The 27,282-nt window shown below is 39.9% G+C and overlaps 1 protein-coding gene across 10 annotated transcripts in view; it reads right to left on the bottom strand.

Moving 5' to 3' along the window:
- sgce (sarcoglycan, epsilon) overlaps nucleotides 1–27,282 on the bottom strand; it is a 103,145-nt gene that overhangs the window by 74,850 nt on the left and 1,013 nt on the right. For 9 of the 10 annotated variants that reach the window (XR_011961327.1, XR_011961328.1, XR_011961329.1 and 6 more), the window contains exons 2-3: nucleotides 6,052–6,177; nucleotides 576–733 (exon numbers count right to left, since the gene is read on the bottom strand). Coding sequence is in view for 7 of the 10 variants with exons in the window: in XM_072575472.1 (XP_072431573.1) it covers nucleotides 576–733; nucleotides 6,052–6,177 (284 nt within the window). In the remaining 3 variants the exon portion in view is untranslated. Of the gene's footprint in view, nucleotides 1–575; nucleotides 734–6,051; nucleotides 6,178–24,319; nucleotides 24,422–27,282 lie in introns of all 10 variants that reach the window. The other variant, XM_072575478.1, reaches the window with a different exon arrangement.

The following is a 27,282-nucleotide window of genomic DNA, read 5'->3' as shown; positions in this document are numbered from 1 at the left end:
TCACTAAACAGACGGAAGTAATGGGTGTGTTCTTTGTAATGTTTATCCCTTGACCTGCAGCAATAAAATGAGCTTGGCATTGCAATTTTCCAATCTTCCCACGTCCAACATTGCCATGTTTGCCTCCATAAAAATAATCAGATCACTTCAAAGTATGTAACAGCACAGAGACAACAACATGCTACGTACATGGAACAGTTTACCTCCATTTTCCATTCTAATAGTTTTGTATGGGACATGAATTTCCTTGGGACTGCTTCTGTTGCCAAACTTTGTTTTGTTTTAAGAGAGATGGAAACTCCATTTACACAGGAAGTTATGGTATTGGAATGAATAAACTCCCAGTCAGAGAAAATATTTCAGTGTGATTTTCACTTTACCTTAAACTTGAACATAATGTTTCTGCAACGGTTGGTTTTCAAGTAGTTCCTAAATTGCATTGAATTACAAGGTAGAATGCACACATTTTCTCAGTGAGAATAAATTGTTCATAAATAGCCAGAAATTCTGTACTTTGTCCACAATCTCTTAAAAGCTAGCATGGTAACACATTAACAAATAGATTGTTATGGTACCTCAATGACTGTCGTTTTGTCAGCGTTCTCAATGGTTGGTGACCCATAAAGCACACCATCACTGTATGGAGTTCTTTGAATATATCGCAGCCAGCCAGGTCTGTCTGGATATCCTTTCAGATTTGTCTTAAACGTTATAGGATCATTTCGAGCATCAGCTATACCAATAAAAAGGACAAAAACAGATCTATTTATAGTTGCTGAAACTCTGTTTCTAATCCTATGCTCTTTGTGAACTCAGTGCACAGAGCATTTGTATGTTATGGTGTAATGAATAGTTACAGTAAGTCAGCTAATATAGTAATCACACTAACTATTCTCCCTTGATAGTTCCATATGTTGTTCAGTTGCACAAACTAGGAAAAAGCTTCAGAATTAGCCTGTCTCAAATTTAATCAGCTTGGCTAAGACAGTCTGAGGGAACGTCAAGTCACTTTTGTGCCAGAAGGAAGGAAGACAAACTTTGTCAGACGTGAGTAACTTCTGTTAAAATGTAAATGTACTTGAGCATATTGGGTCAAAATATTGAGGATAGACACAATCTTCAAATAAATAAAATAAATAAATGTTGCACCCTTAACTATCAAGGTTCAGTCAAGAATAATGAGGTATTATGAGCTGTGTGAAACTCTCTGGACTATTCAAAGAGTCAATGTATTAGAAAGATGGGGAAATGAATAATTTAAAAACCACCTTTTAACTTGAGAACGATAACAAAAACTTGCATTTTCTATCAATTTCCTTTCACTTTTTTTTGTTAGAAGTGCCAACTCATGCTCACCAAAATGGCAATTTTTCACACTTGAGCTACCAATGAGTTTCAACAAGCTATCCAACAAGGGGGCATTATCGTCAAAGCTTATCTTGTCCTTGCTCAAATCAACTATTCATCACTTGTGATTTCTTCTCTGCCCTACCCAAAGAGACCAAGAGAACTTCAGCATTTCACTATCTGCCCTAACTGACATCCAGAAACAAAGCACAAACATTTTGGATGAACTTGGCCTGGATGGATTAGTACTACAGGAAGTAGCCCAGTTTTTTCTTACCAAATATAACTATTATCTGAAAACAGAGTTGTTAAAAATCGGGATTTCAATAAACAACCAGGTTTAACATGCTGCAACTCTGCAAATGTCTGCACCAACTGCTTGAAAACCCCTGGGATGCTAATACATATCAGGTCTCTCGTCTTCCCTCCCACTCAAACAAAATTACAATCGTTATTCATTTTTTTCCTTGAAGAGACATGAGTTCTGAACGGACTACACCAAACTTAACCTACATAAGCCCAGCTTGAACATTTTCCCAATAATAGACATTAAGCTAACTGGCCAAAAGTTACCAGTTTTTTTGCATCTTCTTCCCTTTTTAAATAAAGGTTTTACAATGGCAGTGAAGATTAATGTCACCTATGATTAATGCACTGCCTTTTTTACATGCCCCCATTATCTCCTGATTAATTCTCAGTCATACAGAATATCTAGTGTTCGGGGCCAATCAACTATTACCAGTGTCATCTACCATTGATATTTCATACTGCCACCCATATGGATTCCACACTTCTAATCCAAAATCACTACATTCTATAGGACTTATTCCATCCCATTCTAACAATGATACCCCTTTCAAAAGCCAAATTGACCCTGTCCGATTACATTATGATTTTCTAAGAATCCAGCTTAATGGGCTCTACTAATTTCCACATGGCAGATAATTTTCTGTGTTCTGTCTCTCTCCTTTCTTGAAGGAAGATGTTTCATTAGCTAATTTCCAATCCACTGGGATCCTTTCAGAATCTCAGGCACTTTGGAAGTTTATAACTAATACAGCTAATATCTCTGCAGCCAAAAACAGTTGTGAAATCAATTTGAGATAATTTGTAGCTTAGGTTGATGATAAGTATGTACGTTAGCTCACTGAGCTGGAAGGTTTGTTTTCAGATGTTTTGTCACCATACTAAGTAACATCAGTGAGAGTCTCTGGTGAAGTGCTGGTGGTATGTCCCAACTCTCTATTCATCAGTCTCGGTTTCTTCAGGTGGGTAATGTCATTTCCAGTTCTTCTTTTCAAGGGAAGGTAGATAGGATTTAAAACGATGTGTTTATTGATGGAGTTCTGGTGCCAATGCCATGCCTCTAAGAATTCACGTACATGTCTTTGTTTCACCTGCCCTAGGATGTGTGTGTTGTCCCAGTCAAAGTGGTGTCCTTCTTTTATGTATAGAAACTAGTCATCGTGGGCAGTGTCTTTTGGTTGCTAGTTGGTGTTCGTATATTCTGGTGGCAAGTTTCCTGCTTTTTTGTCCAATGTAGAATTTTTTTTAAAAACAGTTCTTGCATGGTATTTTGTAAATGACTTTAGTTTTGCTGGTAGTATCTAATGGATCCTTTAGGTTCATTAGTCACTGTTCATAGGTAGGTAGGTGAGTTGGTAGGTTAGTGGGCTACCATGATGCCAAGGGGTCTGAGTAGTCTGAAAGTCTTTCTGATATGTCTTTGATATAAGGTAATGTGGCTACAGTTTTTGGTTGTGCTATGTCTGCTTGTTTGGGTTTGTTTCTGAAGAATTGGTGGAGCGTGCTTATTGGGTACCCATTTTTCTTGAAAATGTTTTATAGATATTTTTCTTCTGCTTTTTGTAGTACTTATGTGCTGCAGTGTGATGTAGCTCACTGAAATAATGTCTTGATGCAGCTCCTTTTGTGGATGATTGCTTCTGAAGTATTTGGTCTGTGTTTGTCGTTCTTCTGTTGACGCTGGTTTAAAGCTCTCCATTAACTGTACATTCAACTGTCACATCTTGGAATAGGAGTTTGTTGTCATTCTCCTCCTATGAATTTTATGCCTGTCAGATTGTTATGAAGATGTGGGTGCACTGTACCTTTAAGAGAGTTAAAAGCTAGCAGAATGATCTGACAACATCAAGTGTTCTGAATAAGGTACAATGTAACATGTGGTCCAGCTACTGGGGTAGCTAGGATAACTGGCAGCCTGGAGACAAAAACAGATTTGAATTAGGCCAATCAATTTGAATAATACCCTGAAAAATACCCAATTCCAATCAAGTTTGAATTGAGTACATTGACAATTGTAAAAGCCAATGACACAATCCAATATTTGGGGTATAAGACCAGGGAAAATTGAACAGTTGTGAGGAGAACTGCCACGCTACCAGCATGTAGAGACTGCCCGAAAAATAGCTCTCTTAAAAGGTACTTTTATTGATCCATGACCTGTGAAGCATAAACCTCAAGAAGAAAAGACGACACAGGAAAATCCAAATAGAAGTTTTGACAACTGGTTGGTTTTGAAAGCTTGAATTTTTGGTAAATCTTAAATCAGGGGTTTTATTGGATGAGGATTATAGAAAGGAAGATAAAAGGTAGGTTGGGGAAGTAGTTGTAAATAGTTGTCAGTTAATTATTCTGTTATACTTGAAGAAATAAAGTTAGAAATTTTTTCTTTAAATTTCTTGGCCTCTCGAATTTTCACAGATTACTGCACAGGAATTTTTTTTTCTTCTGTATTGCTGGTGTAAATTAAGCAAGAGGGTTTACCCAGTGTCGTAACAGGATATTGTTGATGACGTATGTTTCCTCTAATTTGTTCGGTTTTGTGATGACAAAGGTGTCATCCACGTAGCAGACCCAAAGTTTGGGTTGGATAGATGGGAGGGCAGTTTGTTCAAGTCTCTGCGTTACTGCTTCCACAATGAGCCCTGATATTGGTGATCCCATGGGTGTTCCATTGATTTGGTTATAGGTTTTGTGATTGAATGTGAAGTGGGTGGTGAGGCATAGGTCCATTAGCATGAGGATGTTGTTTTTGCTGATGAAGTTGGTGCTGTCTGGTGTTTGTGGTCCTGGTTTTCCTAGTAGCGATGCCAGTGTTTCTTTCATCAGGTCAATGTTAATTGATGTGAAAAGGGCTGTAACATCAAAAGAGACCATTATTTCATCGCCTTCTATACTGGTGTCTTTAATAGTGTTCAGGAATTCTTTAGTGGAGTGAATGAAATGGCATGAATCTTCAAGTAGGTGTTTTAGTTTTTGGTGGAGTTCCTTGGTTAGTCTCTACGTTCACATACCAGGTAGGGAGACTATGGGTCAGACAGCACTAATTTCACCAACAAAGACAACATCCTCAAGCTAGTGGACCTGTGCCTCACCATCACTTCACATTCAATCACAAAACCAACAAACAAGTCAACAGAACACCCATGGGATCACCAATATCAGGTCTCACAGTGGAAGCAGTAATGCAGAGACTTGAACAAACTGCCCTCCCATCTAGCCAACCCGAACCTAGGGTCCACTGCGTGGATGACACCTTTGTCATCACAAAACAAAACAAATTAGAGGAAACAAACAACACCATCAGCAATATCCTGACAGGCATAAAATTCAGAAAAGAGAAGGAAAACGACAACCGAAGCCCATTCCTAGATGTGACAGTTGAACGTACAGTTAATGAACAGCTTCAAACCAGTGTCGACAGAAAAACAAACAGACCAAATAGTTTGCTTCAGAAGTAATCATCCCAACAGCCACAAACAGAGCTGCATCAAGACATTACCTTAACGAGCTAAATCATACTGCAGCACCCAAGAACTACAAAACGCAAAAGAAAAATATCTATACAAACATTTTCAAGAAAAACAGGTACCCAATAAACACAATCTGCCAATTCTTCAGAAACAAACCCAAACAAGCAGACAACACAACCAAAAACTATAGCCATATTACCTTACATCAAAATCAGAAATGACTTCCAGACTACTCAGACCCCTTGGCATCATGGTAGCCCACAAATCTACCAACACACTTAAACAGTGACTAATGAACCTAAAAGATCCATTAGATAGTACTAGCAAAACTAACGTCATCTACACGACACCATGCAAGAACTGTAAAAAGCACTACATTGAACAAACAAGCAGGAAACTTGCCACCAGGATACACGAACACCAACTAGTCACCAAAAGACATGACCCATTATCACTAGTTTCTATGCATAGAGACAAAGGAGGATTGAACTACACACACATCCTAGGACAGGCTAAACAAAGACATGAGAATTCTTAGCGATATGGCATTCTAACCAGAACTCCATCAATAAAGACATCAATTTAGATCCTAACTACATTCACTTGAAAAGAACCAGAAAGGGCATCGCCCATCTTAAGAAACCAAGACGTATAAATTGCGAGGTGGGACATATCACCAGCACTTCAGTGGAGATGCTCACTGATGATGTTACCTAGTGTGGTGATGAAACGTCTGATAACAAATCTTCCAACTCAGCGAGCTAACTTACTCACTTACAGCTGTGAAATCTTGAGATAGTTTACATCTCATTATTCAGAACAAATTCTATAGGGAAGGCTTTTGTAAACCAAATGAGTGCATAATTTTATATTTTTTAAATTAAATTTAAAAAGCACAGCTTGAGTTGGATCAATAGATGTCACTTACCAAGTTTCATTGAGTAGGGAGGAAACTCCCCTTTAAAATATTCTCTCTCCAAAACATGGACGAAAAGGACACCAGAAGATGGATAAACATTCCGATCCGAATGGACTCTTGAAAAAATGGAATACACTGAAAGTGAAAAGTGAAAAGTCAAATTATAAAATCACAAATTGTTTTGTACTCATTAACAGCAGGTTGGGTGCTGATCAAATATCAAACCTCATTACCGAACAAGTTTAGAGGAACTCTATATATTGATGTGTATTCAGTATTAAATCTTCATCATTAAAAAGGATCTCAACTAAAATAAATGGGACATTGAAAATATGGGTGGGGTTCACCTGCCTGCCTCAGCAGCAGCTATTGTTCCTGGTAGTGCTGCTGAGAGTCCCAGGTGGCCAGCCCTCTGACTGGGCAACATGCCTAAACTCAACAGGCAGCTTCTTCATCGGCTGTCACCTAAATCTTTGAGGCGGAAGTCCTGCTACTCACCTGTGCATGCCACTGACCCATTGTTTTGGCTGATATCCAGTCACCCATCCAGTTAGGGAACTTCAGCCCAGTAAGAAGTAAATCCGTATTTGGCTTCTTGCACATTACCATTTCCACTGTGATAGCCATTTCATATGACCATCCAAGGTTTTTAAAATTAGCATTGCAGGGCTCCATTCCAATACTGCCACGTTATTGCTATTACGTAGAAATAGAAATAAACAAAATATAATTTCAACTTCGGAGGTCATCAATGAAGATACCCCATGAATTTAACGTGCAAGTCCAGTTTGACAAGTGTCATGGAGATCAGTTATCTCAGTCGGGTGGATGGCCGATTTACGATGCAAAGTGATGGCAATTTCATGGGTTCAATTCCTGTCCCAGCCGAGGTTGCCACGATGGACACTCCTTCTCAACCTCTCCCCTCCCGGAGGCATTGTGACCCTCAGGTTAAACTCACCACCAGTCTCTCTGAGGGGGCAGCCTCTGGGACTATGGTGCATTGCCCATCACTCATCAATTCTGAGGAGGTATTTTTAAAGAACAGATATCTTAGAACTTATTTACAATTTATAGAAAGGTTGAAATATTTTAAAATCAAAAACATTGAATTAATAACACAATCCAATTGAATTTGAGAGATTACATAGAACAATTATCAAGTGTCAGGTTAGAATTAAGTAAAAACAAAATTTAGAACACAACAGGAAGGACCCTACTTTGTTGATTAGTTGTTGGTTAATGCTCAGGTAAAGGTGATGCAAACAAATCGCTGTCACTAAAATATTAGAACATTAGGAGAAATGTATTTACAGTATTTGCACAGTTGGTTAAACTGAGGAATCTGGCAGTGAACCATATTCTGACTAACATTAAAATTTCCTCTGACCCTTCATGGTAAGAATCCTGTGTAAAATGGTCTTGGGTAGTATCAACCCAACTGCTATCAGACACATCACAAAACTGCCTCAAATTCAGCAATCACAATCAGAGGTTGTGTTTTGGAAAGTCGAAGTGTTTCTAACAAAGAATGCCCTTTTAAAGTTAATTTTAAAAACTTAGCACAGAGCAAATGGAGGTTTACTCTGCCACTCACATGGTATGCCAGGCCTGAAAATAAATGAGGCTGACACAGAGTACATTAACCATTCCTGTTAAGATCGGAACCACAACAAGAACAAAAATCCAACAGACTATTTATTTTAAATTTATTTGTCAATACTTATCCAACACCTTCACATTTATGTGTAGCAAAAATAAACAGAAGAAATGTTACAGAAGATGCAACTTTGATCATTAATGCATCTTTAATGATTCTAATGGCAAATGCAGTCACATTAGTTCGATAAAAACCAATGACTGCAGATCACTGCCTTTATTCCTGATGAAGGGCTTTTGCCCGAAACGTCGATTTTGAAGCTACTTGGATGCTGCCTGAACTGCTGTGCTCTTCCAGCACCACTAATCCAGAAAATGCAGTCACATCAGTTGATTGCTGCTCGTAGAGTTTACAAACACAGGAATAGTACCAAAAAATCCAAGTAGTATCGCGCGTTGTACAGATCTGGAGGTTGCATCTTACTACGTCAATTGAGTTCCCATGGTTAGTGGTAACTATGTATTAATTCAACTACAACAGACACAAGTTGAGAAAATCCCTCATTGTTAGGTGGATAATTTTGGGACCCATTGATCAAAAGTTACCCGTTCTTCCCAAGCATCATAGACTCAGACATTAACAGTATAGTAGGAGGCCATTCAATCCATCGTGTCCATGCCAGGATGAGCAGGATATCCAGCTCATTTTCAAGGGAGCGAAACTGTTATGAACACTGAGTTTGAAGTAATTCAAATTTTTATTTACCTAATGAAACTGTTTCATTATTCTAAATGCTTATATTTTGCTTCTTTCCAGTGTTATGCTATCCCTGACAAAGATCCAAAAAATCTGATGACGTACGCTAATTCCATTTTCCAGCTTTTGGTCCTGGAGAATGTGGGAACCCAAGTGAAAATCAAATTTCTGCTGAAAGATAGCAATAGTTTCGGACCCACGTACCTTTCAGGCAGTAAATTTCAGACTCCCACCACCCTCCAAGTGAAAGAAATTTCTCAACTAAAGGCGGCGTTTGGTATATTTTCCTTTATCAGAGTATTGAGTACAGGAGTTGGGAGGTCATGTTGCAGCTGTACAGGACATTGGTTAGGCCACTGTTGGAATATTGCATGCAGTTCTGGTCTCCTTCCTATTGGAAAGATGTTGTGAAACTTGAAAGGATTCAGAAAAGATTTACAAGGATGTTGCCAGGGTTGGAGGATTTAAGCTACAGGGAGAGGCTGAACAGGCTGGAGCTGTTTTCCCTGGAGTGTCGGAGGCTGAGGGGTAACCTTATAGAGATTTACAAAATTATGAGGGGCATTGATAGGATAAATAGACAAAAGTATTTTCCCTTGGGTCAGGGAGTCCACAACTAGAGGGCACAGGTTTAGGGTGAGGGGGGGAAAAGATATAAAAAGAGACCTAAGGGTTAACTTTTTCACACAGAGGGTGGTACGTGTATGGAATGAGCTGCCAGAGGAAGTGGTGGAGGCTGGTACAATTGCAACATTTAAAAGCATTTGGATGGGTACATGAATAGGAATGGTTTGGAGGGATATGGGCCAGGTACTGGCAGGTGGGACTAGATTGGGTTGGGATATCTGGTCAGCATGGAGGGGTTGGACCGAAGGGTCTGTTTCCATGCTGTACATCTCTATGACACTCAGTCCCCTGGTTATTGACACCTCTACTAATGAAACAAATGCCTTCTTATGAATCCTATCTGAAGTCCTGATAATCTTATCAGGGGCACAATTAGGTCCCCTCTTAATCTTCACTGCTCAAAGACAACCCCAGGCTATCCAATCTTCCCTCGTATCTCAGACTATCTAGCCTGGCAGCATCCTGGTACATCGCATTCCTTCTCCTGCATGTTTCAAACTAATCGCATACTACACCTGAAAATATTATTTTCTGAAATTAATCTAATGTATATTTGAATAAATTAATGCTGATAATGTAATAAGGAGTCTGTTCTGTAGATCCACTACTTAAATAAACATAAGTAACCACAGTTGCAAACATACCTTCCATTGAGTGCTGGCCATATCATACTGTTATTGAAAAGGTGTAACAGCTACATGCCCTACATTCACTGAGGAATAGGTAGTCTTAAAAACAGCAATTATGCAAATACTGAAGTAGCTCTTTTTCAATGTTGCACATGCCCAATTTACTCCACAGAATCTGATCCCTCCAATCCCACAATCACCCCATTTGCCATGCTTCTGTATTCTTTCTTGAAGTGTGGTGGCTGGAACAGTACACAGAATTCTCTGAACAAATACACCAACCATTTATTAAGTGGCAGAATTATCTCACCAGTATCAGTACATCCTGGTATAGCTTACAAACATTATTGCCATTCTCATGAGATGGAGTGCTGTCCAGCTAGCAAGATCCAGTCCAGCTCATTTCCAAGACAGAGAAACTGTTTTTAAACACAGTTTAAAGTAATTCAAATTTTGACTTATCTAATGAAGTAGTAGAAAACTCTTAGTTGTTATAAATGCTTATATTATCCTTGATGAAGATTCAATTCCTCTCCTTCTGTTGTTTTATTTTAAACTGCATGGAACCTTTCCACTGACTGTATAAAATCTGGCTAAGATTAATAAGAACTTCATATTCTAAGATAGTGCCATTACTTTAAACTCCTTTTCTTAGGAATGCTCCTGAATTACCACAGCATAACATTCGGAGCTTAATAGAAACTTCTTGCTCCAATGACTCCCAGTTCAAATTGAAAACAAAAGTGGGAGTCTGGAAAGGTCTCCCCAGTACCAGTGAGGGGAGTGCACTCTGAGTGACTTCCTCTCATTTGCAATTATGGGTATTGTAGTTTTTATAAAAAGTAATTGTTAACTCCAAACAAACAGACAATTCCATATAATTTTAAAAGCCTATACATGCTGCAAACAATTTCATCACAGTATCAAAATAATTTATTAAGTCACGGGCTTGAATTTAAAGGCACCACATTACTGTACAGGTCAATGAACAAATCACTTGTGTTTCAACTCTTCACATCAGAGAAGGAAAACATATTGCCTTGGGACAAATTCTCTGCATTATATCCAAAGGAAGTCTTGCAGATTACAATCAAAGTCCAGCTTTGTTAATGTAGTGTTGTAAAATACACAGATTTGTTATGACAATTCAAACATTTCTCGAGCTTTGATTGCAACCAGAAAGTTATGGCAGTGTTAGAGCAACAAATTATTCTGATAGCTTACACAGTCTTTCTGGGACAAAGATCAGTGCCCAATATGTAGGTCAAGACTCAATTCAAGTAATATTCCCTATTTTGATCATGGTTACACCTAATAACACTAGAACTGTACAGGCAGCAATCCGTACATTCAGTGACCTTACACTCTGCAACAAACATCCATCCTATAACATCAGAGATTATCACAACAAAACTGAGCATTAACGTTACAACCTCATTCCAAATAGTGAATTTCCATTCAAACTCAGTTAATTCACCATGTAGACAGTCAGTCATCGAAAATTCAGGTTAGCCAAAGAAGACGGTAATGAATTCAACAATGACCAAAATAATTAATATCATTTTAAATTGATTTATTTTTAAGAAACAAAATAAATTGCAAACTCTTATCTAATTAAAATCATTTCAGAAGTCCTAACTGAAATAAACTACTCTTCACTAACTATTCCAAGCTTTCAAATTTGAAGAGAGAAGGGTAAATGGACCTATCAAACAAATTGCTTACTAGGAATGAAGTATCGAATACCACAAATTAGAGCTAAAGAAATTTGGGACAGTCCAAGATGAGGAGAGATCATTGTTTATTTTTCAGTCAAATGCGCCTGCGGCCACAGTGCAGGCAGACTGCTTGTGCAACTATTCTTGGCACCCTGTCAGTAACATCAGAGGTTGTAGTGTTTTGAGGATAAGTAGGTATGAGAGAATCATTCAAGTGCTGGTAATTCAGTGCATTCCCTCAAGCTCCCAAAACTCAGGTTTAGCTTCTGTCCAACCATCATTCTAAATGATACCTTGATACTTTAAGTATTCTGCTTTATGTCTCCTTGTTTTCATAGGTCTAGCAGTAAGACACTAAAGAATGCTAGAGAAATTCCAACAACAATGCTTCAATCATATCCTCCAGATTCAATGGCAGCCCAGTCGAACGAATGACATTATCATCCATGCAACGGTGTTCCTCAGAAAGCAGAAAAGTATAGTTGAGATCACAACTAGGTTGGACATGATCTAATCGAATAGGTTGAGGGATGTTCTGCTCCTACGTCAGACGTTCCTTTATCCTTCATGAAGCCAGCACAAGCATTCAGGCAAAGCACTTGCAAAATCAACTTCAATGGTGTAGACACTCACTCCAGATAGCTGAAAATGATGTCTCCCCACCAGGTCCTATTCTCTTATCCGTCAACTTGTCCATCAAGCTGAACAGTTTAAACCCAACATCTTAATTTTGAGATAGAGTAGCAGCAGATAGGGAAAGTAAAGCAAAGCAAATTCCTAACTCCAAATCCCGTAGTTATGGGAAATCCTGCCTCGTGCCCAAAGTTCCATGGGTTGAGAATCAACTGTTCAGTCAAATGGAGACAAAGGCAGATACTCAAGATTCTGAACATGTATCACTCTCAAACTGAGGGATAACCAAGATAATGGCATCTGTGTTTTCTGTTATGCTCAATAATAGTATCCCCTTCAAATGCCTCTGCCTACTGTGCAACTCATTGACTCATCACCCTCCTGAAATTTCACACTTGCATTGTGTAGGAAGTCCGGTCAAACCACCATAAAAGGAACAACAGAGGAGATGTCTACTTCATCCAGTTCTTACAAAACAGAATAGTTTTTGACAAGAGAAACCAGAGCTACCTGAAATAAAAGCAAAATACTGATGCTGGAAATCTGAAACAAAAGTAGAAAATGCTGGAGACACTCAACAAGTCTGACAACATTGGTGGAAACAGAAAGAGTTGATGTTTCGAGTCAGATGCGGCGATTCTTCAAAATGTTATGTCAGGTGGAAGATGAAATGGGAAGCTAGGGAACATCGGAATAGAAGTTGTAATAAGATCCAATATCTAACAGTATATACAACTATAAAGAAATTAAATATGGTCATGAAATGAGTTGCAGATCTAAAATCCTGCACGTTTCTGAGCATATATCACAGCATTTCACCAAAAAGGATTCTTTTAAGTTCTTGAGAAGATTCGTAGCTCAGTTTGTGGATGAAGTCGTGGACTCGTTGGCCAAGCCATTCGCTATACTAGTTCAGTGAACAGATCCACAACTTCAATTGTCTTCAAGTTCAGTGACCATACAGAACATCAACATGGAATCATGGGAGTACAAAGAATACAAGAAAACACATTCCACTCTAAATGGCAAGGGAGAGGAACGACCTAAAAATTGTTATCATTTTTAACAAGGATTTACATGACATGATGTTGGAATCCCTACCAGTGACAGGGTATTAAGTTATTAGAAAGGATAAATAGAAAATAATGATATGATTGGGTAGCATTGTCATGGCTTTATAAAGGGAAATCATGTTGATCTGTTGGAGTTTGGTTTTGAGGATGTTACTTGCAGCAAAGGTGAAGAAGCAGAAGTGCTATATTCAGATTTTCAGAAGGCTTTTGATAAAATCACACACAAACGTTAGCAAAGAAAATTAGGGCGAATGGGATTGGGAGGTTGGGGTGATATATTAATATGGCTTGAAAATTGGTGAACAGACAGAAGAAGGAAAATAAAAAAAGAGTAGGAATAAACAGATCATTCTTAGGGCAGCAGGCTTTACCAGTGGAATACTATAAAGGAGCTGTGCTGAGGCCACAGCTACACACAATCTACATAATTGAGTTGGATGTGGGAACCGACCAAACGTAATTTGCAAATTTGGTGATGACACAAAGCTAAGTGGTGATGTAAGATGTGAGAAGGAGCCTCCGAGGGGACTTGAACAGGCTGAGAATAGGCAAGAACATAGCAAAAATGAAACAATGTTGACAACTGTGACATTTACTTTGAAAGAAAGAATATTTCTTAAATGCTGAGAAGGTGCTGATGTCCAAAGTTACTAAAAGCTATGTTGCAGTTACAGATGGCAATTAGGAAAGTAAATGGTGCATTGGTCTTCATCACATGGGGATTGAGGACCAAAGTAAAGATGTCTGACTGCAATTGTATACAGCCTTGGTGTGATGGTACCTGGAGTATTATGTACAGTGTTTGTTTCACATTATCACTGATGGAGTGTAATACAGCTTCTTCGGATTAATCCTTGGGGTGGTGGGAGAGATTGAGGAAACTGAGTCTTTTTCCCTAGAGTTTCAAAAATTGAGAGTTTATCTTATTTAAACTTATAAAATTCCTACAGCATTGATATAGGGAGGATATTTCCCCTGGCTGATATTTCTAGAACCAAGAAACAGTCTCAGAATCAGGATAGGACATTTAAGACTGAGATGAGGAGAAATTTCTTCGTTTCAGAAGGTAGTGAGTTTTTGGAATTCTCTACCCAGAGGGCTGCGGAATCAGTAACCATGTACAACAGAGAAATCAATACATTTCTGGATGCAAAGTTAACAGGGGCAATGCAGATGTGCAGGATGTGGCGTTGAGGCAGATGGTCCGCCGTGATCTGTTTGAGTGCAAGAACAGGCTCAAGGGGCTGAATGGCCTACCTCCAAGTCCCTAATCCTCAGCACTAGTAATGTAATACATAACAAAAAGGTATAAGTGTATTTCATTAGGTCAGGGAAACAAGTTGTTTTGCACCAATAATAAGTAACGATACTGCCAAGAGATTTAACACTCTTCGCCTCTATAATATAAATAACTGCCCCATAGCTCTTCCTAGTCCACCTTCTATACTATCTAACTTCTTAAATCTATTACCAGAGCCTGGGCATAAGCAAGTTGATAAATTTACAGCACTAATTAAATCTATAAATTAGTATAAGTAATTTTGAAGGTCAAATTTTGTGCATCATACACCAAAGAGTTGCCTATTATTTCAAATGCAAAACAATCATAAAAGGTTACATGAAGGATGTCGATTTTTGCTATTATATGTAAACTCCCATCGTTACACGTAATGCATCTGCAGATTTACCATGAACTACAGCAAGTTATCTGGAGATCTCAAATAAAAGTAGAATCAATCCAAAGGTGTGCAGGTCAGGGTGAATTAGCCATGCTGAATTGCCAATAGTCTTAGGGTGCATTAGTCAGATAGAACTGGGTCTGGTGAGTTACCCTTTGGAGGGTCAGTGTGGACTTGTTGGGCTGAATGGCCTGTTTCCACACTGTAGATAATCTAATCTAATCTAGAAAGTGCTGGACAAACTCAGGAGGTCAGGCAGCATCGGTGGAAACAGAAGCAGAGTTAACAGTTTTTAAACAGATGACTGTTGAGTTTAGCCTAATAGGAACTATGCAAGATCTGACCAATATCAATTTAAAGCATTGATAACTTGTATACAGTATACTTCCCATACCAGTGTATTCAAGTAGTCAAAAGGGAATGGTGGCATGGTGGTAATGTCACTGGACAAGAACTTTAGCACTGGATAAACAAATTCACTAGAGCTGGTGCAATGCAAATGCAATTAATTAATATGCACTACAAAACTATTGTTAGCAATAGAGTCATAAATCTACCATCAATTATGGTAAAAACCCAACTGGTTCACTAATGCACTTTAGGGCACGCTTAACTGATCTATCCTTAACCAGTCTGAACTGCACGTAACTTCAGATCTACAGCAATAATGGACTCGTAAATGCTCTCTGAATTGGCCTCCCAAGCCACTCAGTTCAAGGGTGATTAAGTCAGAAGTCACACAACACCAGGTTATAGTCCAACAGGTTTATTTGAAATCACACGCTTTGAGTGTTGCTCCTTTGTCAGGTGAAGTGGAGGGAAGCACACAGGCACAGAATTTATAGACAGACAGATAATGGTAAAATAATTCCAGGTCATTAAGAGTGGCAACAGCAAAGTACAAATTATGTGAGTGGAGTATCATCAGACTGAATAACAAGTTTTTGCAGGTGATCAAGTGTCAAACGGTGTAAGTAAAATGTCAAAATACTCATTTTATTCCAGTCATTTGGCTTCTCTCTAGCACCAACTTATTTTTGATTATTTGTAATTATCTCTCTGCCTTATTTAAATCGGTTCATAGTTCATCCCTCACTTGTTATTCACCTGTTGACACTTTACTCACACCATTTGAGACTTTTGATTACCTGCAAAGACTTGTTATTCAGCTTGTCAACATTGCACTCATGCCATTTGTACTTATCTATTGACACTTAATTACCTGGAATTATCTTGCTATTCTCTCTCCAGCTCAATTCTTCCCTCCATTTCACCTGACGAAGGAACAGCATTTCTCGAGCACGTGATTTCAAATAAATCTGTTCAACTATAATCTGGTGTCATGTGACTTCTAAATTTGTCCAACACCGGCACCTCCACATCAAGGGTAATTAGGGATGGGTGACAAAATGCTGCCCTGACTTTGATGCCCTGACCCCATATAAAAACTACTTATGTAGTTTCATATAACTTAGTTTGCATAAAATGGAAACAACAACCAGTGTGGTTGTTTCCATATTATACCAACTTTTGTGCACAGGGAGCACTTTCTACATGGAAGTCCAAAGATGTGCAGGTCAGGTGACTTGGCCATGCTAAATAACCCATAGTGTTAGGTGCATTAGTCAGAGGGAAATGGGTCTGGGTGGGTTGGTGTGGACTTGTTGGGCCGAAGGGCCCGTTTCCACAATGTAGGGAATCTAGTCTACTCAAAGTAGACGGCTTCACTTGAGATAAAAACAAAGTGTGGAAGAAACTCAACAGGTCAAGGACCATCTACGGAGAGAGAAACAGAGTTAAGTCGTCCCATGCATCTTCATAATGCTGTTAAAAACTGTTAGCTCTGTTTCACTTTCCACAGATTAGATTCCTTAGAGTGTGGAAACAGGTCCTTGACATTTTTCAGCCCAAAACTGGACATTGTTCAGATCTTGTAGTATTTTAACATGCTTCAGTATCTGATGAGTCATAAATGGTGCTGAATATTGTGCAATCATTAGCAAACATTCCCACTTCTTACCATATGATGTCAAAAAGACCATTGACATAGGAGACAGAAATTAGGCCGATCAGTGTCTGCTCTTCCATTCAATCATGGCTAATAAGTTTCTCAACCCTATTCTCCCCGTAACCCTTGATCCTCTTGATACTCAAGAACCTATGTATCTCAGTTTTAAATATACTGAATGACCTGGTCTCCACAGCCTTCTGTGGCAATGAATCCCATCAATTCACCACTCTCTGGCTGAAGAAGTTTCTCCTTATCTCAGTTCTAAAAGGTCTTCCCTTACTCTTTGACTATACCCGCGGGTCCTAGTCTCACCTACCACAGGAAACATCTTCCCATGATCCACTCTGTCCAGCCATTCAGTATTCTGTATGTTTCAATTAGACCCCCCCTCCCCTCATCCTTCTAAACTCCATCAAGTATGAACATTTGAGGACTCTGGGTTTATCTTTTGTTAAGCTTTCCATTTCTGGGACCATTCCCATGAAGCTCTTCTGAACATACTGCAGGGTCAGTACATCCTTCCTGAGATATGGGGCCCAAATCTGCAAACACTACTCCAAATGTGGTCTGACTAGAGCCTTATAGAGCCTCAGAAGTACATCACTGCTTTGATATTAAAGTCATCTCAAAATAAATGCCAGAACTGGATGTCTTGAAATGCATAATGGTGGATAAATTCCCAGGACCTGATCAGGTGTACCCAAGAACTCTGTGGGAAGCCAGAGAAGTGATTGCTGGGCCTCTTTCTGAGATATTTGTATCATCGATAGTCACGGGTGAGGTGCCGGATTACTGCAGGTGGGTTACCGTGGTACCACTGTTTAAGAAGGATAGTAAGGACAAGCCAGGGAACTATAGACCAGTGAGCCTAACGTCGGTGGTGGGCACAGGACGTACATGTAGTTGGAAAGGCAAGGACTGATTAGGGATCGTCAACATGGCTTTGTGCGTAGAAAATCATGTCTCACAAACTTGATTGAGTTTTTTCAAGTAGTAACAAAGAGGATTGATGAGGGCAGACTGATAGATGTGATCCATATGGACTCCAGTAAGGCATTTGTCAAGGTTCCCCATGGGAGACTGGTTAGCAAGGTTAGATCTCATGGAATACAGGGAGAACTCACCATTTGGATACAGAATTGAATCAAAGGTAGAAGACAGAGGGTGGTGGTGGAGGGTTGTTTTTCAGACAGGAGGCCTGTGATCAGGAGTGCCACAAGGATCGGTGCTGGGTCCTCTACTTTTTGTCATTTACATAAATGATTTGGATGCGAGCATAAGAGGTACGGTTAGTAAGTTTGCAAGTGACACCAAAATTGGAGGTGTAGTGAACAGCGAAGAGGGTTACCTCAGATTACAACAGGATCAGGACCAGATGAGCCAATGGGCTGAAAAGTGGCAGATGGAGTTTAATTCAGATAAATGCGAGGTGCTGCATTTTGGGAAAGCAAATCTAAACAGGACTTATACATTTAATGGTAAGGTCCTCGGGAGTGTTGCTGAACAAAGACCTTGGAGTGCAAGTTCATGGCTCCTTGAAATGGAGTCGCAGGTAGATAGGATAGTGAAGTCAGCGTTTAGTATGCTTTCCTTTATTGGTCAGAGTACTGAGTACAGGAGTTGGGAGGTCATGTTGCGGCTATACAGTACATTGGTTAGGCCACTGTTGGAATATTGCGTGCAATTCTGGTCTCCTTCCTATCGGAAAGATGTTGAGAAACTTGAAAGGATTCAGAAAAGATTTACAAGGATATTGCCAGGGTTGGAGGATTTGAGCTACAGGGAGAGGCTGAACAGGCTGGGGCTGTTTTTCCTTGAGCGTCGGAGGCTGAGGGGTGACCTTATAGAGGTTTACAAAATTATAAGAGGCATGGATAGGATAAATAGACAAAGTCTTTTCCCTGGGGTCGGGGAGTCCACAACTCGAGGGCATAGGTTTAGGGTGAGAAGGGAAAGATACAAAACGGACCTAAGGGGCATCTTTTTCACGCAGAGGGTGGTATGTGTATGGAATGAGCTGCCAGAGAATGTGGTGGAGGCTGGTACAATTGCAACATTTAAGAGGCATTTGGATGGGTATAAGAATTGGAAGGGTTTGGAGAGAGATAGGCCAGGTGCTGGCAGGTGGGGCGAGACTGGGTTGGGATATCTGGTCAGCATGGACAGGTTGGACCAAAGGGTCTGTTTCCATGCTGTACATCTCTATGACTGTATAACATTGAGTCAGTAGTCGGAAGACAAATACAATCTGCAAGTTTATCTTGAGAGAATCCTGGACTAGAACTCAAGTCTCTTTGCACTTCAGACTTCTGAATTTTCTGCCCATTTAGAAAACAGTTCATGCCATTTTTCCTACCAAAGTACATGACCTCACACTTTCCCTTATTGTACTCCATCTTCCACTTCTTTGCCCACTACCTAACCCGTCCAAATCATACTGCAGCAACCTGCCTCCTCAATGCTACCTGTCCCTTTACAGATCTTTGTAGAGTCTACAAACTTTGCCACAATGCCCTCAGTTCCTTCATCTAGATCATTCCTTTATAAAATGGAAAGTTGTGGTCCCAACACTGAGCCCTGCAGAACACACCTTGTTTCTGGCTTCCATCCTAAGGATCCTTTTATTCTCATTCTTTGCTTTCTACCAGACAGCCAAGCTTCTATTCAACCTTGCACCTTGCCTCTGACACCATGGGCCCTTATCTTACTCAGTAACCTCCTGTGCAACACCTTGTCAAAGGCTTCGAAGTCCACATGGATAACATCCATTGGCTGTCCTTGGTCTGACCTGCTTATTAGTTCTTCAAAAGAATTCTAGCAAATGTTTCAGGCATGATCTTCCCTTGATGAAACCATGCTGATTTTGTCCTATTCTACCATACACTTCCATGCATTCAGAAATCTCATCCTTCACAATGGATTCCAGGATCTTACCCACAACTAAGGTTAGGCTAATCGGTCTGTAATTTTCTGTCTTTTGCCTTGCTACCTTTTTAAACAGGGGTGTCACATTAGCGATTTTCCAATCCTCTGGGATCCTCCTAGCGAATCCTGAAAGATCACCACTAACACCTCCACAATCTCTTCAGCCATTTCCCTCAGAACTCGAGGGTGTAGTCCCTCTTGTCCAGGTGATTTATCTACCTTTAGGCCAGTTTTCTAGCACCTTCTCCATGGTGATGGCTGCCATACTCAGCTCTACCCCCCCCAACTCTTGATTTTTTGGGATATTACTTGTGTCATCTACCATGAATAACTGTAATTATTCAATTCCTCACCCATTTCCTTGGTTCCTACCACTATGTCGCTAGCGTCATTTTCCAGCGGTCCAATGTCCACTTTTACCTCTCTGAAGAAACTCTTGCAGTCTTCCTTAAAATTACTGGCTAGCTTTCCCTCATATTTAATCTTTTCCCTCTGTTTGTTTTTTTGTTACCCTCTTTGGTCTTTGTAAGCCCCCCACTGCCCTCCACCAGATTATATGCTTTCTCTTTTGCTTTTATGCTATTCCTGACTTCCCTAGTCAGCCATGGTTGCCTCATGCTCGCTGTGCCACCTTTCTTTTTCCTCGGGATGAATCTCTGCTGTGCCTCCCGAATTACTCCCAGAAACTCCTGCCATTGTTGTAATACTGTCTTTCCTGCTAGGCTCCACTCCCAGTTAATTCTGCTCAGCTCCTCCCTTACGCCTCTGTAGTTGCATTTATTCAGCCGTAAAAAACTGTTACCTCTGATTCCACCTTCTCCCTCTCAAATTGCAGAGTAAATTCTATCATGTTATGGCCACTACCTCCTAAGGGTTCCTTCACCTTAAACTCCCTGATTCCATCTGCCTTACAGCATAACCCTAAATCCAGTATTGCCTGTTCCCTAGTGGGCTCCACCACAAGCTGCTCCAAAAAGCCATCTCGCAGACATTCCACAAACTCCTTTTCTTGCGAACCACTATCAACCTGATTTTCCCAGTCCACCTGCACATTGCAATCCCTTGTGATCACGAGTTGCCTTTCTTACATACACCAGGAGATAGAAAGGGTATCTTGCGCCTCAGCTCCCGACTACTGTTTGTAGCCTATACATGATTCTAACTATGTTTTTTTTTACCTTTGCGGTTCCTAAATTCAACCCAGACAGATTTTACTCCATCTGACCCTACTTTATTTCTTACTATTGATTTAATTTTGTTTGTTACTATTAAGGCAACAGGGTATCTTTTCAATAGGATGCATATCCTTGAATATGCAGCTCCCAGTCCTGATGCCCTTGCAGCCAGGTCTCCGTGATGTGCACCACATCATACCTGCCAATTTCAATCTGTGCCTCAAGCTCATTTACCTTATTCCTTATATTGCGTATATTCAGATATAACACCATCAGTCCTCTGTTAACCATCCCTCTTCTCATTGTCATTTGTTTCTTCAGTTTGCTTGAAGTTTGATTGCTAAACCTTTCCATACACTTTGGTTATTAATGAAGCAATTGAAGACCTCAGATACTACCCTGAAGAACTGCTACAGAGTTGAACTGAAGATGAGATGTCTGACCCCAACAACCAGCCTATGTACAGGATTCAAACTGCAAACCTTTCTGTGTCAGGTATGACTCCAAACAGCAGAGAGTCTGTCCCCTGATTCCAGTTTTGTCCAGGGTCCTTAATGCCACACTTGGTCAAGAACTGTCTTGGAGCTAATGAGGACTGCGGATGCTGGAAAGTCAGAGTCAATAAAACGTGGAGCTGGAAAAGCACAACAGGTCAGGCAGCATCAGAGGAGCAGACACTTTGGGTAAGGGTTCTTCATCTGGACTGGGGAGAGGGAAAGGCTGAGAAATAAATGGAAGGAGGGGGATGGGGCTCGGGGAATGGTGATAATGGATGCAGGTAGGATTGCAATTGTGATTGGTCAGTGGGAAGGATGGAGTGGATAGGTGGGAAGGAAGGTAGACAGGTCAAGAGAGTGGGGCAGAGAGGAAGGGCTAGACTTGGAATGAGGTGGGGGGTGGGGAGAATTGAAAGTTGGTGAATTCAACGTTGAAGCCATATTGTTTTAAGCTCCTGTGGGGGATGATGAGGTGTTGATTAGATTAGATTCCCTACAGTGTGGAAACAGGCCCTTCAGCCCAACAAATCCACACTGACCCTCTGAAGACTAACCCACACAGACCCATTTCCCTCTGACTAATGTATCTAGCACTATGGGCAATTGAACACAGCCAATTCACCTGACCTGCACATCTTTGGAGTGTGGGAGGAAACTGGAGCACCTGAAGGAAACACAGACAGTCGCCAGAGGCTGGAATCGAACCTGGAACCCTGGTGCTATGAGGTAGCAGTGCTAACCAATGAGCCACCGTGATGCCCTCCTTCCTCCAGTTTGAGTGTGGCCTTATTTTGATAGTGGAGGCGGCCCAAGATGGACAGGTCATTGGGGGAGTGTGAGGTGGGGGTGTGAGGGGCTGGCAACCAGAAGGTGGATCTGATTGGAGCGTGTGGTCCATTGATGTTCTCTGAACCAGTCCCGGAGTTCATGCGTGGTCTCTCCAATATGGAGGACACCACATCGAAAGCAACAGATGCAATAAATCATTTATTTCTCAGTCCCCTTCCCACTCCCCAGTCCTGACGAAGGATCCCGACCTGAAACCTTGACACTCCTGCTGCTCTGATGCTGCTTTACCTGTCAAGGGCTGTCACCTCATCTCAGCATCTGAGGCATATTATATCTTATGGACCCCAGAAATCTAAAACAATTACTATTTTAAACACAGGTAAAGAAGGTTGCTATCAAATGCACGCTGGACCTTGTGCTCTGGATTGATGAATAGTTGCCTAGCATCTGGCTGCAGTGCAGCAGCAATGACCATTGCATTCTGGGTACACAATCTCACAACAACACAGCCCCCATTTCATAATGGAACAATTCAACAATGTATAAAGTCCAAAGTATTGCTTCAGTTGTTTAAAGCTATAAAATTAATTTCAAATACTTGTCAGTCTTTCAGCTAGGGTTTCTCACCCTACTGCATGGATAACTGCAGGGTGCTCTCTTAGCTCAATGAAATACAGAGCAGACAATGTACATTTTCAAAATTTAGAGGTTTTAAAGGAGCTGTGCCAATACTGCTGCCAAACAAACAGTTATTTTCAGGAAACTGTTACTCAGTCGCTATGCTTCAAATTGCAATACACAAAAAAGGGTAGAACCCCTTAGCACCAACAGTTCATTGCGGAATTTCAGCCTCAGGTTATCTTGCCAATTCAAAATGGAATACTCACTGCCAAGAAAAGCTATTCGGACAGGATATAACACCAGCACAGCAGTAACCATTTTCAATAGGGCAGCAGAGCTGCCAATATGGAAATGGCAAGAAAGCTGGAAGATCCAATCAGGGAGCCTACGTACATAAACTTTGCAGGTTAAATGAGAACATCAGCAGAGTTGTGAAGTACCTGCATTACAAATGCAGGCACCATTACACAGGCTCACCAGTCTAAGCTCCCAATTTTGCAGCCCATATGCCACACCAGTAAGACCCCACGCACCAGCAAAAACTCAGAAAATCAGCGCTTGCATACATTTACAAAATTTCTCTCAAAGTTCACAGATTCTAATTTAAAATCATACAATAAAGAGCAGAGAAGGAAACAAATCTCGTCAGTGCCAGCTCTCCAAAAAAGCTAACTTCAGGGTCTCGTGCCTTTCTTCATTGACCTGTGTATAACAGTTAAGGCTGACCCCAGAGTTTAGAACACTGATTGCTATAAATTTGTTGTTGAGCAATATTTAAAGCCAGTGAATCACTGAAATCGAGAGTGTTCCACGATTTGAACATTTGTAAAATCTAATTACTAAAACCCATTTGAGGCAATAAAGTTATTTGAAAACAAAAGGCCACACTGCTTCAAAAAACCTGCAAAATCTGGTATAAACCACAATTTGGAACACTTGCCTCAATTTGTTTAAATAAAGTTGCATTAATATCGAGCATTTGACATACTTAGGATGTTCCAAATTACAGACAATTCCTTTGAAGTCCAATCATTGCTTTATTACAAGGGAAATACAGTATAATTTATACATCGTTACATCCTGAGTATTGTATTAAATGAAGGTTAAAATTAAAGCAACTATAATATTTTTACTCCTACCTATAAAACTCTATTCCCATCTAAATGATTCCCTTTTGGAATGAAGATCATTTTAATTGGAAATGCTCATGTTGGACCTATATACAGACTAATACATTAAAAATGTAATAACAATCAAATTTTGGCAGACATGAACCTCATTAAATATATTTAAAATATATTAAACAATAAAAAAACTTGTAATTAATAAATTAAATTGGGTTAATGTTTAGATTAATCTGTGATCAAACTGTTACTATTTTTAAGCACTTTGCTTCTGAAAATAGTTATTGAGAAACAAGGGAGACAACTTAAACACAAAACATTGTAACAAACTTGAAGCACAAAAAATATTAAAGACAATATTTTAGACCAACACTGACAAACCTCCCACAAAGTATATTTTGGGCTTTTTGCTGGACTCACCCTCCATCTCAGCAGTCCTACGCCAGCTAATGCGATAACTGTTGATTCCATTATTCGCCCATTTATTTAATTCAGAGCCATCTGCACAGTTTACTAAACAGGCTTTTTCAAAATAAAATGAAATTAAAATATTATATGGAATAGTTTGCTAAAATAACAACGAATGGCTATAGCAATGAATGGAGAATGCAGTTCGTGAATTAGATATATTCAGACCCTCCCTCCCCTCCTTGCAACATCCCTGGACTTTATTTTTAAAAATACACACAAACAGTGCACAAAGATTATATTTTGTGCATGGACTAGAAACAATCACAGCCATCAAATCTTGTAATTGTGATGCCTAAAACCAATGCTCTTTTCTGCTCCCTTAATTATGTTAAAACAGCCCATCAATTAAAACCTGATTAGAATTAAGCAACTTGCACAAAGTCTGGCACTGATGTTGATGTTGCTGGCAATCTAGAGTGTCCATTAGATTAAGGGAGGGAATGCTAAAGGAAAGGTTGCTTACATTACTTAAAACATACTCAAATTATTAGATAACTAACATTTTCAGGGCCTGAGTGTATCACCAGCACTGCCTAACTGAAAAGCCTAGCAGAAGAGAATAAAAAGTGCCACAGTAGTAGCCCTAGTCAAGAAGGCCATTGACATAAAACCTGATTAATCCAGGCAACAGATACTGAAAAGGATAAACCCTGAAACAGTGTCAGAAGCCACATTTTCAACTCTTCATTGGATTATACATTGAAAACAAACAATACTTTACATGTGTCACAGTTAAGACCAGTGAGAAATGTGGCAGAAGTTACTGTACCTCCTGCAGTTTGTATATCAGACTCCAGAGGAAAGGACCCAGCTCTTGTCCCTCCTCACCAATACCTAATGCCCCAATATAAACTCCAGTGGGACAGACCAATTGTTATCAATTACTATTCCCTTCTGTGTTTAGATCCTCTTTAAATGCTGAAAGTTTCTAACACCAATTCCTCAGCAATTTGAGCCAATTCTAAGTGACAAAAGAAAGCAAAACTCAAAAGCTACTTGCAAGCCAACAAATAAATTCACTGTTCCAATCCCTCTTCCTCCAATGTTTCTCTTTTTTTTTGTCCGCTTTCTAGTTGAGCTCAGTGTGTGCCTGCTCTGACTAGCTTCTCCACAAGCTAAATAATTATCTATACAATTTTATTCAAAATGTTGGTAAGAAAAACTTAACTTTGATTTCCATGTTCCTGCTTACCAAATGCTGAATGATTTTAAATGTTTTCCTGCACTAACAGGCAAGTATTTATTGAACCAGCTATATATCACTTTACACATGCCAGAAATTCTCTACCAGACCTGTCAAACACAACTAAGCATCCAAGTTTATTGCAGTTAACACATCCTTTCTTTAAAAACTGTCTGAACCTATCCAATTTTATTTATGATTAATAGTTTGACTGCATAAGTAGATTGTTTTTGCCAAATCTTAAAGACCATAAGACCATAAGACATAGGAGTGGAAGTAAGGCCATTCGGCCCATCGAGTCCACTCCGCCATTCAATCATCGCTGATGCGCATTTCAGCTCCACTTACCAGCATTCTCCCCGTAGCCCTTAATTCCTCTAGACAACAAGAACCTATCAATCTCGGCCTTGAAGACATTTAGCGTCCCGGCTTCCACTGCACTCCGTGGCAATGAATTCCACAGGCCCACCACTCTCTGGCTGAAGAAATGTCTCCGCATTTCTGTTCTGAAATGACCCCCTCTAATTCTAAGGCTGTGTCCACAGGTCCTAGTCTCCTCGCCTAACAGAAACAATTTCCTAGCATCCACCTTTTCAAAGCCATGTATTATTTTGTACGTCTCTATTAGATCTCCCCTTAATCTTCTAAACTCCAACGAATACAATCCCAGTATCCTCAGCCGTTCCTCATATGCTAGACCTGTCATTCCAGGGATCATCCGTGTGAATCTCCGCTGGACACGTTCCAGTGCCAGTATGTCCTTCCTGAGGTGTGGGGACCAAAACTGGACACAGTACTCCAAATGGGGCCTAACCAGAGCTTTATAAAGTCTTAGTAGTACATCTCTGCTTTTATATTCCAACCCTCTTGAGATAAGAGACAACATTGCATTCGCTTTCTTAATCACAGACTCAACCTGCATGTTTACCTTTAGAGAATCCTCGACTAGCACTCCCAGATCCCCTTGTGCTTTGGCTTTATTAATTTTCTCACCATTTAGAAAGTAGTCCATGCTTTTATTCTTTTTGCCAAAGTGCAAGACCTCACACTTGCTCACGTTAAATTCCATCAGCCATTTCCTGGACCACTCTCCCAACTTGTCTAGATCCTTCTGTAGCCTCCCCACTTCCTCAGTACTACCTGCCTGTCCACCTAACTTCGTATCGTCGGCAAACTTCGCTAGAACGCCCCCGGTTCCCTCATCCAAATCATTAATATATAATGCGAACAGCTGTGGCCCCAGCATAAAAATGTATGAACTTACAAATTAGACTGATGCATAGTTTGATATTTTAAAAAATATAGAAATTGCAACAAAGCATAACTATCCTTTATCAGAAACAATATTAATATCATGAAGACATTGTGAAAATACATTTAAGAATTTATAACTATTAATCCCATTTTAAATTTAAATTGAATAATGCATCCTGTTGCTCTGTCCATAAGTGGAGGTTTATATGATCAAAACTTCTTAAGTATTGTAAACAACATAATTAAAAGGAATCACAAGTGCCAAGTACACACAAATAAACTGAGTTATTAACACATTAAATCTTGACACTATAGTACAAATACTACATTCAGTAACGACTATCTATAAAGCACTTTTAACCTTGTCAAAGATCCCAAAGTAGTTCACAGGTGTGGTTACAAACAAAAGTTGACACTTAGCCACACAAAGAAATATCAAAGTAGAAGGTTTTAAAAGGATTGTAAAGGAGGAAAG

Source organism: Chiloscyllium punctatum, chromosome 8 (assembly GCF_047496795.1).
Source record: "Chiloscyllium punctatum isolate Juve2018m chromosome 8, sChiPun1.3, whole genome shotgun sequence".
Classification (NCBI taxonomy): domain Eukaryota; kingdom Metazoa; phylum Chordata; class Chondrichthyes; order Orectolobiformes; family Hemiscylliidae; genus Chiloscyllium; species Chiloscyllium punctatum.
Note: the sequence above shows the minus strand (reverse complement) of the source record. Positions and strands in the feature narration are given on the sequence as shown.